The sequence below is a fragment of the Pristiophorus japonicus genome, chromosome 3 (assembly GCF_044704955.1).
Source record: "Pristiophorus japonicus isolate sPriJap1 chromosome 3, sPriJap1.hap1, whole genome shotgun sequence".
Lineage (NCBI taxonomy): Eukaryota > Metazoa > Chordata > Chondrichthyes > Pristiophoridae > Pristiophorus > Pristiophorus japonicus.
The window spans coordinates 29,732,624-29,747,548 of NC_091979.1; the positions used below are offsets into that span (position 1 = coordinate 29,732,624).

Below are 14,925 nucleotides of genomic sequence, written 5' to 3' on the forward strand. Positions count from 1 at the left end.
TCTGCTGCATTTTCTACAGTACAATCACAGAGGTAACATTATCTCAGTTGCCTAACTGGAATTGTAGGCTCTAACAAGATCTCTTCAGATAAATTTCTTTCAGGAAATATGCTGTGATACAATATATGAGTAACTTGAGATATGACATGATAAGTGTAGCATGTTTGGGAGGACGACGTTATTTGAAAAATATTTCATTGGCTGAAAAAGCGCTTTGGGGTAATGAAAGGCGCTATATAACGGCAAACTCTCTCTCTTTCTACACGAGGACCAACAATATTTTGAGGAGAAATCGGTCGTGGGCATGGGGGCTATATTTTTATTTGCCACTAATATCCAGATCCACAATGATCAGGCCAAATCCAGGTTTATTTAGAAGAGAAGTTTTATTGTTTTATATAAATCAATTCCAGTTGGAGTTACACAGGTTCCATAAATGTGTATTACTTCGCCATTGCTTCCAACATCTCATTATAACATTATTACTGTTCAGTACATATGCAGCTCAGCGATGGCCACAGGGCTCATTTCTAGTGGTCAAGAGAAAATTCATGTGTATGTTTAGTATTAATATGCACACCGCCTCTCCTGCACATGCTCATAGGTGTACAGCCAGGAGCAGACAGTTTTTTTTTATCTTTAGTGTGAGAGAGAAAAGGGCAAAGAGGCAACTTTACTCCCGACAGGAAGTATTTGTTGGTAAACATTAAAAAAAAATTCAAAACCCGCCGCCAAGGGTTTAACCTTGCTGAGCCCAGATTTTAACTCTAGGTGGATTCACCGCTCGGGCCAGAGTTAGAATTACAGTCGGGTCTCAATGAGGTCATCAGGCCGCAACATGCACATGTAAAGAAGGACCCTGTTGGCTCCGGGCGCGTGTCCTTGCTGCCTGTTCAGGAGAGCAGGTTAAAATTGCAGATGTGGCAATCACGGCAGCTTTAGGACAGGTAAGAGCCGGGAAAAATTTAACTGGCCATCCGCCAGGTTGCTGCTGAGCGAGTCGGGTTAAAATCACCACACTGCCCCACCCCCAGTGCATACAGATGTGGGCCTGAGTCAGAGATGGCACACTGACTTTTTGGTTTCTAGTGAGCTTTCTCGGGGAGGAAAGGGAGTGGAAGAGAATGGCTTTGAACAGAGTAAATGCCAGTTTCCCCCTGGGTAACTGCTGCATGACACAGGAGGATGTAAGCCGGCAGGGGGGTGGGGTATGGAGTGTATGGTGACCAGCCCTCCAGCATTGTTCTGGAATCTCCTGTATTTAACGAGTAATCTCCCGGATACTGTTGCCGGGAGAAAAATTAGAGAATCATTATCTTTGAAAACGTACGTCTATTAAGTTATAAAAATATTGGGAGGTGAGGGGGGGGGAAGAGGCAGTTTGATTGGACGGAGTGGTCAGAGGCAGATCATATGATGATTCCTCCAGGAATATGTCCAACCAGAGTCCAACTAGGGGTAGAGGAAGAGGAATTATATATCAAATGCAACAGAAAGTGTATCCCATTATGTAATATCCTTCATATTTTTATAATGCATGAAAGAAACAGCACAAGACTCATAGTAAAATGCTAAAAGCACTAAAAGAAATCCAAGAGATAAAACACGATTGTGCAATATTGAAAAAAGATGATAAAAACATTGACTGAAAACTGGGTCACTTAACTTTCCTAATGTAACACTCTTGCATATCTCAGGGGGAAAAAAAAAAAGGAGAAAATCAGTGCACATCAAACAGAGTCTAAAATATTCAGTAACAGATCCATTCTATTACAGCTAGGCTGCGCGTCATAAAATAAATGAAGATACATGCTTATAGATTGACATACATCGTCGTGAATGATTGCCACACTAAAAGTAGTGATCAATATTAGTATCCATAGTTAAAAACACTTCATCGTAACCACACTACCAGGGTGGGACAGCCCATCCCCCCCTCATGGCGTTAAATTCATGCTGCAGTAGAGCTGGCCCCAAGTGTCAACTTGGCTGTATCTGGCTCAAATGGCTATTCTTCAGCTACAGGGGCAGAGACTGCCAGGCTCTTGAGACCCCGTAAGCCGTCATGGAGTGACCTAAAGTTGTATCCTCACTGAAACACCGAGCTAAGTGCACTTTCTGCAGTGGGGAGGTGGGGGGGGAGGCGGTGGATGTCAACCGGGAGCGGCTGATCTCACTCTCTCCATCGCCAAATGGCCAAGGGAAGGTAACCACCCAGTGCCGCTCCAACTAACTCAAAACAGGAGACCAGGGATCGGACCTCAGTCCATCCTGCCTGGTCTGTATATGCTCAGTATCACAGCCTGCAGTGCATTCGCTCACCAAGCCATCAGAGGACATGATTTTTTTTTTACTATTTAAAGATGCATGGCCATACAATCGTTTAGGATACCCCTGGTCAAAGTGCGGCATACAAAATAAAAAAGCATTTGTTGAGGTTGGCATTTAAAATGTTAGGCACGGTGGACACATTGCACGTGGCTCCAGATACAAAACTTGAGGCCTGGTCTGAAAAGGTTACTGTGTTCGTGGTTTTGTATATGGATATTTCGGCTCTTCTCACCGAAGCATAAAGCGGGTTGTTAAATGTAACGGGTTCCACCAGCATAATGTCTGTACGCTGGCACCGTATGGCACTTTATAGTGGTACTTATCTTTGGAATATAGAAAACAAAGTTTACGACATGTATAAAACTGCAGTTTCTGAGAGCGCATTGTTTTGCTAGAAAAGAGAGTGAGCGAGCCCAGGTTATGACTTTCTCCCAGAGAGAGAGAGAGGAGAGTTAAGAATTCATTTGTCCACTTGCTGTTTTCTCACTGGGTGTGTGGGGTGGGGGGGTGGGAAGGTTCTGTCGTGAACACATAGTGCAGACAGCAAGTCCTGGCTGTAGTGTCAACGACCTGCCACTAATTAACAGGAGCGCCCGTCGTCAGATGAAGTATTCCTTCTTGCTTTCGTCCACCGCATCTTGGAAGTTGGGGTCGTTTTTCAAAGCCGCGTCTGCGTTCTCTGCAAATTCCGTGCCCTTTGCCTCGTTGGTGTGATACGTGCCTTTGTGCCTGTACAGGTAGCGGATCATAACCACAAGGAGGCAGACAATCACAAATATCACCGCCGCGATGACACCTGTTGGTAAAGAGGAGAATTTGTTGAAATGACAAGAGCATTGAGAGCAGGACCCTCTTAACTGGGTCAACACAGAAGAGGAGCAATATAATACATGCTCATCAGACAATGCTGGAAAAACACATAAAACAAGCAAAATAACCTAAAGGGGAGAGATTTTTCTTTTTTACGCAATTGTGGCGATCTGGAATGCACTGCCTGAAAGGCTGGTGGAAACTTAGAATACAATCAAAGAATGGTTACAGCACAGGAGACGACCATTTGGCCCGTTGAGCCCATGCCACCTTGCAAGCACTTCAGCTAGTCCCACTCTCCCGCCCTTTCCCCGTAGCCCTGCAAATTTATTCCTTCAGCTACTTATCCAATTCCCTTTTGAAAGCCATGATTGAGTCTGCCTCCATCACCCTTTCAGACTGAGCATTCCAGAGCCTAACCACTCGCCACGTAAAAACATTTTCCTCATATCGCCTTTGGTTCTTCTGCCAATCATCTTAAATCTGTGTCCTCTGGTTCTTGACCCTTCTGCCAATGGGAACAGTTTCTCTCTATATACTCTGACTCGACCCCTCATGATTTTGAGCATCTCTATCTAATCTCAAATCTCAACTCAATCTTCTCTACTCTAAGGAGAACAACCCCAGCTTCTCTGGTCTACCCACATAACTGAAGTCTCTCATTCCTGGAACCATTCTTATAAATCTTTTCTACACCTCTCCTGAGGCCTTCATATCCTTCCTAGTGCGGTGCCCAGAATTGGACACAATACTCCAGATTCAGCATAACTTTCAAAGGGGAATTGGATGGCTGGACTGACATGAGGTGAGACTGGATTGACTGGGCCTGTATTCACTGGAGTTTAGAAGGATGAGAGGAGATCTCATAGAAATATAAAATTCTGACGGGACTGGACATGTTAGATGCAGGAAAAAAGTTCCCGATGTTGGGGAAGTCCAGAACCAGGGGACACAGTCTAAGGATAAGGGGTAGGCCATTTAGGACTGAGATGAGGAGAAACTTCTTCACTCAGAGTTGTTAACCTGTGGAATTCCCTACCGCAGAGAGTTGTTGATGCCAGTTCATTGGATATATTCAAGAGGGAGTTAGATATGGCCCATACGGCTAAAGGGATCAAGGGGTATGAAGAGAAAGCAGGAAAGGGGTACTGAGGTGAATGATCAGCCATGATCTTATTGAATGGTGGTGCAGGCTCGAAGGGCCAAATGGCCTACTCCTGCACCTATTTTCTATGGCCCCAAGTTTCCACATGCGGCAAAACAGGCGCCCCTCCGAGCTGGGCGCCCGTTTTTCGCGCCGCAAACAGCGCCTGAAAAAAAAACGCGCTATTCTCGAGCGCTTTGCAGCTCGATGTCAGATTGGCGCGGCGCCCAGGGGGCGGAGCCTACCACTCGTGCCGATATTGTAAGTAGGAGGGGGTGGGTACCATTTAAATGAGTTTTTTTCGTGCCGGCAACCCTGCGCGTGTGCGTTGGAGCATTCGCGCACGCGCAGTGTGAAGGAAACATTGGCACTCGGCCATTTTTGTAGTTCTTTGTAGCTGTTCAATTTTTTTCATTTATTAATCAAACCACATTGCCCTTCCATGATCAGCACTGAGGCTTCTTGCAGCAGTGAGAAGGCTGCAGGAAGCCTCAGAAGTTGAGGCAGCCATTTCCCGACGGGCCCGACGGGTAGGAAGATGGTTTATTTAATCGTTTCTTTGCTTATAAATTTTTATTCAGGTTGGAATTATTTGTATAATATTTGTATAAGTATAACTAAGGATTTATTGTAGAATGTAATGACTTCCCTTCCCCCCCTCCCCTCCACCTCGTTCCGGACGCCTAATTTGTAACCTGCGCCTGATTTTTTAATGTGTAGACAAGGTTTTTTCAGGCCTACAAAAATCTTCACTTGCTCCATTCTAAGTTAGTTTGGAGTACGTTTTCACTGTGGAAACTTTCAAATCAGGCGTCAGTGGCCGGACACGCCCCCTTTTGAAAAAAAAATTCTGTTCAAAAGTGAAACTGTTCTACATGACTAGAACTGCAGAAAACTTAAATGTGGAGAATTGCGATTTCTAAGATACTCCGTTCTCCACCAGTTGCTCCTAAAAATCAGGAGCAAATCATGTGGAAACTTGGGGCCTATGTTTCTAAATACTTGAATTTGCAGAGCTATGGGGAAGAGATGGAACGAATTGGACAGCTCTTTCAAAGAGCTGGCATAGGCACAATGGGCCAAATGGCCTCCCTCTGTGTTGCAATTCTGTGAGGAGATTATGTAACCATCTATCACCAAGACACTAAAGAAATGTCCTGGGGACATCTTTTGGGCAGGTGGGTGCCTGACATGCGTGAAAACCCATTATTATATTTAAATAATTTCCAGACTACGGAGGAATCCACACAAGTAGTTTCCATTTGCCTGACATGTAGTGCGCAACTCTCTCCCCGTAGACACACGGCATAACTAAGCCGTGATCTTATAGATTATGGAGACACGGACCTCGTGATTGCCGGTTTTAACTGACTAGATCTGTGCAGATCACCAGAGCACGGGTAAGCTTTCTGCTGCGTGTGCAACTAGTCCCAAATTATAGCCCACAGGTCATTTCTCGCTCACGAGACCAGGGAATCCAGCCCCCACCCTCAAAATTTGGCAGATGGAGTATAATGTTGGAAAGTCTGAGTTCATGCACTTTGGCAGAAAAAAAAATCAAAGAGCAAGTTATTATTTAAATGGAGAAAGATTGCAAGTGCCTCAGTACAGTGGGACCTGGGGGTACTTGTGCATGAAACACAAGAGGATAGTATGCAGGTACAGCAAGTAATCAGGAAGGCCAATGGTATCTTGGCCTTATTGCAAAGGGGATGGAGTATAAAAGCAGAAGTCTTACTACAGCTATATAAGCTATTGGTGAGGCCACACCTGAAATACTGCATGCAGTTTTGGTTTCCATATTTCCGAAAGGATATACTTGCTTTGGAGGCAGTTCACCCACCCCCTTAAAAATATTTATTCCTTCCACCACCAGCGCACCGTGGCTGCAGTGTGTAAAAATCTACAACATGCACTGCAGCAACTTGCCAAGCACCTCCCCTAAACCTGCGACCTCCACCACCCGCTGCTGGGCTGAGGCAGTGGACAGCTGCAGAGTGCAAAGGTCAGCCAGCAACGCCCAGGTTATTGCGCCAGCTCCACCTGGCAGCACATCACAGGAAGAAACAACCTCTGCCTACGCGCACAGCTAAATGCTTTTAATGTTAGGGGTGTTTGGGCAGGAGGGTTCATTAAAGACTGCAGTAAGAACATCAGACCATAAGAAATAGGAGCAGGAGAAGGCCATGCAGCCCCTTGAGCCTGCTCCAACATTTAATACGATCATGGCTGATCCGATCATGGACTCAGGTCCACTTCCCTGCCCACTCCCCATAACCCCTTATCGTTTAAGAAACTGTCTATTTCTGTCTTAAATTTATTCAATGACCCAGCTTCCACAGCTCTGAGGCAGCGAATTCCACAGATATACAACCCATTGAGAAGAAATTCCTCCTCATCTCAACTTTAAATGGGCGTCCCCTTATTCTAAGATTATGCTTCCTAGTTCTAGTCTCCCCCATAAGTGGAAACATCCTCTCTGCATCCACCTTGTCAAGCCCCCTCATAACCTAACATATTTTGACACGATCATCTCATTCTTCTGAATTCCAATGAGTAAGTCAACCCCTTCATCTCTGGAATCAACCTAGTGAACCTTCTCTGAACTGCCTCCAAAGCAAGTATATCGTTTCATAAATATGGAAAGTCAAACTGCATGCAGTATTCCAGGTGTGGCCTCACCAATACCCTGTGTAATTGCAGCAAGACTTCCCTGCTTTTATACTCCATCCCCTTTGCAATAAAGGCCAATATTCCATTGGCCTTCCTGATCACTTGCTGTACCTGCATACTATCCTTTTGTGTTTCATGCACAAGTACCCCCAGGTCCCGAAGCAAGGTTCCGAAGTGACTCGGAGATCTAGTGAGCCACCAGTGCACGGTTTAAACCCAGCTTCACACCGCAATGAACCTGTACTCCACGCAGTGCAGAATCCAAGCCACGTGAGATGGATTCATGGGGCCCAAGTTTCCACACGATTTGCGCCTGATTTTTAGGAGCAACTGGTGGAGAACGGACTATCTTAGAAATTGCAATTCTCCACATTTTTTTTTTCTGCAGTTCTAGTCAGGTAGAACAGTTCTACTTTGGAACAGAATTTTTTCTTCAAAAGGGGGCGTGTCCGGCCACTGACGCCTGATTTGAAAGTTTCCACAGTGAAAACGTACTCCAAACTAAAGTAGAATGGAGAAAGTGAAGATTTTTGTAGAACTGAAAAAACCTGTTCGACACATTAAAAAATAAGGCGCAGGTTACAAATTCGGTGTCCAGAACGAGGTGGGGGGGGGGGGGGAGGGGGAAGGGAACTCATTAAATTCTACAATAAATCCTTATTTATACTTCTACAAATATTATACAAATAAATCCAACCTGAATAAACATTTATAAGCAAAGAAAAGATTAAATAAACCATCTTCCTACCTGTGTGAAAGTGCTTCAGGCACGGAGTATTCTGCAGTCAGCCTGAGGCGCCCGTTCTTTCCCGCGGGGGGGGGGGGGGTGGGGGGGGGGGGGGAGGAGACAGTGAGAAGGCTGCAAGTGCTGATGGCAATGTGCTTTTATTTTTAAAAATTTCAAAAATTAAACAGCTGCAAAGAACTACAAAAATGGCCGAGTGCCAATGTTTTTTTCACACTGAGCATGCGCGAACGCTCCAACGCACAGGGTTACCGGCAGGAAAAAAGCTAATTTAAATAGTACCCGCACCCTCCCACTTACAAAATCGGCGCGAGTGTAGGCTCCGCCCCCCTGGGCACCGCGCCAGGCAGACAAGGAGCTGCAGAACGCTCCAGAATCGCTATTTTTTTTTTTTAGGCGCCGTTTTAGGCACGAAAAACGGGCGCCCATTTCGGAGGGGCGCCCGTTTTTTATCGTGTGGAAACTTGGGCCCATGGAGTGGGTTCGCGCACAACTTGACTTCAGTCCAGCCCCCCAGAGTCAGATAGGGACCACTTTAGTATCACCACATGGACAAAGACACAGAATCACAGTAGCCATTAATAATCCAAGTTACAAACAGATGTAGATGGGGCAGAATGGGAGATAATTTAATATACATTCTTCAGGTTGGTTAGGGTAGAAAGGAAACGTCTTGAGCACAAAAAATATAGATTGACACTCCAGTGCAGTATGGAGGGAGTGCTGCACTGTCTAATATGGCAGGGGGATGGGAACCCATGCAGGGAGACAGAGGGAAATAAAAAGGAGGCTGAAGCAAAATATAGAAAGGAGAATAGTAAAAGCGGAGGGCAGAGAAACCCAAGGCAAAAAACAAAAAGGGCCACATTACAGCAAAATTCTAAAAAAACAAGCCTGAAGGCTCTGTGCCTCAATGCGAGGAGTATTCGGAACAAGGTGGATGAATTAACTGAGCAGATAGCAGTTAACGGATATGATGTGATTGGCATCATGGAGACATGGCTCCAGGGGGATCAAGGCTGGGAACTCAACATCCAAGGGTATTCAGCATTTGGGAAGGATAGACAGAAAGGAAAAGGAGGCAGGGTGGCATTGCTGGTTAAAGATGAAATCAATGCAATAGTAAGGAAGGACATTAGCCTGGATGATGTGGAATCGGTATGGGTGGAACTGCGGAATTCCAAAGGGCAGAAAATGCTAGTAGGTGTTGTGTATAGACCACCAAATAGTAGTAGTGAGGTTGGGGACAGCATCAAACAAATAGTAAGAGATGTGTGCAATAAAGGTACAGCAATAATCATGGGCGACTTTAATCTACACATTGATTGGGCTAACCTAACTGGTAGCAATGCAGTGGAGGAGGATTTCCTGGAGTGTATTAGGGATGGTTTTCTAGACCAATATGTCGAGGAACCAACCAGGGAGCTGGCCATCCTAGACTGGGTATTGTGTAATGAGAGGGGACTAATTAGCAATCTTGTTGTGCGAGGCCCCTTGGGGAAGAGTGACCATAATATGGTAGAATTCCTTATTAAGATGAAGAGTGACAAAGTTAATTCGGAAACTAAGGTCCTGAACTTAAGGAAAGGTAACTTCGACGGTATGAGGCGTGAATTGGCTAGAATAGACTGGCAAAGGATACTCAAAGGGTTGACGGTGGTAAGCAATGGCAAACATTTAAAGATCATATGGATGAACTTCAGCAAATGTACATCCCTGTCTGGAGTAAAAATAAAACTGGAAAGGTGGCTCAACCATGACTAACAAAGGAAATTAAGGATAGTGTTAAAACCAAGGAAGAGGCATATAAATTGGCTAGAAAAAGCAACAAACCTGAGGACTGGGAGAAATTTAGAATTCAACAGAGGAGGACTAAGGGTTTAATTAAGAGGGGGGAAATAGAGTACGAGAGGAAGCTTGCAGGGAATATAAAAACTGACTGCAAAAGCTTCTATAAATATGTGAAGAGAAAAAGATTAGTAAAGACAAATGTAGGTCCTCAGATTCAGGTGAAATTATAATGGGGAACAAAGACATGGCAGACCATTCAAACCAATATTTCGGTTCGGTTTCACGAAGAAAGATACAAGTAACCTTCCAAAGGTACTTGGGGACAGTGGGTCTAGCGAGGAGGAGGAACTGAAGGATATCCTTATTAGGCAGGAAATTGTGTTAGGGAGATGGGATTGAAGGCCGATAAATTCCCGGGGCCTGATATTCTGCAGCCCAGAGTGCTCAAGGAAGTGGCCCAAGAAATAGTGGATGCAATGGTGATCATTTTCCAACAGTCTATCGACTCTGGATCAGTTCCCATGGACTGGAGGGTAGCTAATGTAACACCACTTTTTACAAAAGGAGGGAGAGAGAAAATGGGTAATTATAGACTGGTTAGCTTGACATCAATAGTGGGGAAAATGTTGGAATCGATCATGAAGGACGAAGTAGCAGCACATTTGGAAAGCGGTGACAGGATCGATCCAAGTCAGCATAGATTTATGAAGGGGAAATCATGCTTGACGAATCGTCTGGAATTTTTTGAGGATGTAACTAGCAGAGTGGACAAGGGAGAACCAGTGGATGTGGTGTATTTGGACTTTCAGAAGGCTTTTGACAAAGTTCTGCACAAGAGATTGTTGTGCAAAATCAAAGAACGTGGTATTTGGGGTAATATACTGTCGTGGATAGGGAACTGATTAGCAGACAGGAAGCAGAGAGTCGGGATAAACGGGTCCTTTTCAGAATGGCAGGCGGTGACTAGTGGAATGTCGCAGGGCTCAGTGCTGGGACCCTAGCTCTTTACAATATAATTAACGATTTGGATGAAGGAATAGTGTGTAATATCTCCAAGTTTGCAGATGACTCTAAACTGGGTGGCGGTGTGAGCTGTGAGGAGGACGCTAAGAGGCTGCAGGGTGACTTGGACAGGTTAGGTGAGTGGGCAAATGCATGGCAGATGCAATATATTGTGGATAAATGTGAGGTTATCCATTTTGGGGGCAAAAACACAAAGGCAGATTATTATCTGAATGGCGGCAGACTACGAAAAGGGGAGTTGTAATGAGACCTGGGTGTCATGGTTCATCAGTCACTGAAAGTGGGCACGCAGGCGGTAAAGAAGGCAAATGGTAGGGGATTGGAATGTAGAAGCAGGGAGGTCTTACTGCAGTTGTACAGGGCCTTAGTGAGGCCTCACCTGGAATAGTGTGTTCAGTTTTGGTCTCCTTGTCTGAGGAAGGACGTTCTTGCTATTAAGGGAGTGCAGCGAAGGTTCAACAGACTGATTCCAGGGATGGCTGGGCTGTCATATGAGGAGAGACTGGATCAACTGGGCCTTTATTCACTGGAGTTTAGAAGGATGAGAGGGGATCTCATAGAAACATAAGATTCTGAAGGGACTGGACAGGTTTGATGCAGGAAGAATGTTCCCGATGTTGGGGAAGTCCAGAACCAGGGGACGTAGTCTTAGGATAAGGGGTAGGCCATTTAGGACTGAGATGAGGAGAAACTTCTTCACTCAGAGAGTTGCTAACCTGTGAAATTCCCTGCCGCAGAGAGTTGTTGATGCCAGTTCACTGGATATATTCAAGAAGGAGCTAGATATGGCCCTTACGGTTAAGGGGATCAATGGTATGGAGAAAGCAAGAAAGGGGTACTGAAGGAATGATCAGCCATGATATTAATGAATGGCGGTGCAGGCTCGAAGGGCCGAATGGCCTACTCCTGCACCTATTTTTCTATGTTTCTATGCTTCTAGTTGCCGTATTTTGGCCGAGACTGCTCCCTTAGGTGGGCATAAAAGATCCTATCCCATAATTTCGAAGACGAGCAGAGGAGTTCTCCCCAGTGCCCATGGCCAATATTTATCCCTCAAATCAACATCCCAGAAACAAATGATCTGGTCATCATCAATTAGCTCGCTCTACGCAGACTGGCTGCCACGTTTCCTACATTACAACAGTGATTCCAAAAAGTACTTCATTGGCTGTAAAGCGCTTTGGGACATCCAGTGTCCCAATGTGCTATATAAATCCAAGTCTTTCTTTCTTTAGGGTACAGTTGAATTAAATTGAATTAAGCAGTGATCTTATTGAATGGCAGAGCAGGCTCGAGGGGTCATATGGCCTACTCCTGTTCCTATTTCTTATGTTCTTATATAGATACACAATGCTATGTAACTCTGCCTTCATCATATTTTCTTAACTATCAGAACCATTTTAATCTAATATTTCTGCAATTGACCTGTAAACATGCACTGGAGGACTCAGTCCTGACAGCTGGAGTAGATCACTAGTGACTGATTAAAGTTCTAACCATTTGATTAATAATTAGGAGCCTTACATTAAATGTTTTGCAGATGGTGCCTCCAAGTCACATGAAAATTACTCCGTTCTTCATGGATGGTGAAAAGAAAACTGTCAGAAATTACTCATTTTATGGGCTTAAAAGGAGCTTTGTTACAGAGCACCACAGCTAAACAAACACTCAAATCACCATGGTCAGGAAAAGGAAACCAAGCTAAATAACATCACCCAAACCATCTAATGCCAATGGCATTCTATCTCTAGTTCTTTATCTAAATTGACAACTGGGGCCTCACTATGCCCTTTGACCTCAAATGGAAGTTCCACATCTCCATTCCTGACCTTTGTGCTCTCCATCCCAACTGTCTCGTCTTTCTGTGCTCTATCAACGCTACTATGGCCAGTGCTTTTCTGAAATTTCCTTTCCAAGCTACTTTCATCGGCGTGTTGAAATCAGGGCTCATAGCAGAGTCATCAACATGGACTCATCCTTTTCCAAGATCTAAAAACAATGGAACTCCTTAACCTCAGGCTTTCATTCCTCCTTTAATCTCTAGTCTTTCAAAATCCAAGCCGGGCATCACCCAATCGTTCTTTCTCGATTTACCTCATCCATCTTTTCTCTCACTCTGTTTCAGTCGAACAGACACATCTTTTTCGTCATGCACTCTCTCTCACTCAGGCTCTGCGCAAGTCTCCTCTATTCTATAGATCTTATACTTTGTGTGCCTGTCACACTAGTTTTCTGTCTTGTTTCCCTGTGTGACTGGCTCTCTCCAATACTCTCTGGGTTGGATTTTCGGGTCTTCTCCGCTCCCTTTTGTGAGCACCCCCTCGGAGCGCTCCCAGGCCTGGCTCTTTAGCTCAGGAATTTCCCATCCTAGCACCAATAGAGGTGTGCAACGCCTCCCTTAGCGCTGCGCCCCTGACGCAAGGCCCAGCTTACCTACCGAGGCGCAAACTATTCCTGGCAGCTAACTTTCCCGCCTCGCCGCCATTATCGCCTCAAAAACATCAACGTTGAAAATCCAGCCCCAGCTGCCTTCCACCCACACTGTGTGTCTCTCTCCATTGGGCTCAAATTCTTCTTTGCCCACCTGCCTAGGCGATTAGGAGCATCATCAATCATCAATCTCAGCGTGGTTTGTTCTGAAGGCAGGAGGTCTGTCGCTTATTTCACAGAAGCATACACCACTGAAGGCGGCCATTCGGTCCATTGTGCTTGTGCCGGTACTTTGAAAGAGCCGTCCAATTTAGTCCCACACTCCAGCTTTTTCCCCCGTAACCCTGCAAATGTGAGTCCTCTTGAAGTGCATGTCCAATTGCCTTTCGAAAGTTCCTATGGAAACGGATTCACCACCCTTTCAGGTAATGTGGTCCAGATCTTAAAATCCCAGTCTGAAGACATTTGTCCTTATCTCCCTTCTAGTTCCTTCGCCAATTACTTTAAATCTACGATCTCCGGTTACCGACCCACTTGCCAGAGGAAACAGTTTCTCCCGACTTGCTCGATCAAAACCCCATTATTGAATACCCCTTAACACTCTTTGCCCCAACAGAGAATAATCCTAGCTTTCCCAATCTCTCCACCCAACTGAAGTCCCTCATTCCTGGTATTATCTTGCTGCGTTCACACAAAAGGAACAGTGCCTGTTGCTGCGGTCAGATAGTATTAATACTGTATTCATTGTTACTGGGGGGCAGCTTTGGCTTTGCTTATTACAGATTGTTGGTGTGCTATCTCAAAGGATTTGGCGGTTGCAAGGTTTACCTGCATTCATTATTGCTACGGACTTCCTATATTGATAATTGCATTGTTTATCATTGCTGGATGGGCAAAGTTCATGGTGCAGTGTGGGTCTGTGTGAATACATAAGAACTAGGAGCAGGAGTAGGCCATACGGCCCCTCGAGCCATTTAATACGATCATGGCTGATCCAATCATCGAATCAGCTCCACTTCCCCGCCCGCTCCCCATAACCCCTTATCGGTTAAGAAACTGTCTATATTGGTCTTAAATTTATTCAATGTCCCAGCTTCCACAGCTCCATGAGGCAGCGAATTCCACAGATTTACAACCCTCAGAAGAAATTCCTCCTCATCTCAGTTTTAAATGGGTGGCCCCTAATTCTGAGACTATGCACCCTAGTTCTAGTCTCCCCCATCAGTGGGAGCATCCTCTCTGCATCCACCTTGTCAAACCACCTGCATACAGCACCTTTGCATGTTTAATTGGCTTTGGGGGGGGTGTGGTTGGCGGGGGGCCGGATGGTTGTAGAAGTGGGGAAGGTCCAGAGCTGGGAAGACAGAAGGGCTAGAATTGGGTCAAAAAGCAACAGGAGACACCAGCATTATTTGGGAAAAACTGATGGGATACTGGTTTACAAGCATGTTGAATACAGTGCACTTTTTTAGCTGCAGATACATGGAAGATAGGCACACGATCATATTCTGTGGTACAATAAGCTTGTCACTCAATAGTCCGCCACTTGGACAAGAACCTCACACATACAAGTCCCATTGTGTGAAGACTTCTTTATGCAATGAAAGGATCAATCCGATGTATTATGTGGACGGGTCCAGATAAATATATCACAATGGAGCCTGTGTTGTGTCCTTTGTTAGAAGCTACTCGTCAAAAGACTTCGTCATTCAGTTACAGAACTAATGTGTACATGTCATTGTACATCAGACATATGGAGCCTGAAGTGTCTCCGATAGCAAAATCTCAACCTCACGTCAGTTAGGAGTTTGCTGATCTCAGTCAGAGTGGTGGGTGGGCCCTACAATTGACTTCAACAAAAAGAACATACTTTCATTTATGTAGCGCCTTTCGTGACCTCAAGATGCCCCAAGGTGCATTGCAGCCAATGAACTACTTTTGAAGTGTAGTCACTGTTGTAATGTAGGAAATGCAGCCG

At 45.1% G+C, this 14,925-nt stretch overlaps 1 protein-coding gene across 1 annotated transcript in view; it reads right to left on the reverse strand.

Annotated features, from left to right (window-relative positions):
- Positions 1–367: 367 nt before the first annotated feature.
- LOC139259699 (glycophorin-C-like) overlaps positions 368–14,925 on the reverse strand; it is a 132,954-nt gene continuing 118,396 nt past the window's right edge. The window contains exon 4 of the mRNA XM_070875274.1: positions 368–3,127. Within this exon, the coding sequence (XP_070731375.1) occupies positions 2,931–3,127 (197 nt within the window). The 3' untranslated portion in view covers positions 368–2,930. The remainder of the gene's footprint in view (positions 3,128–14,925) is intronic.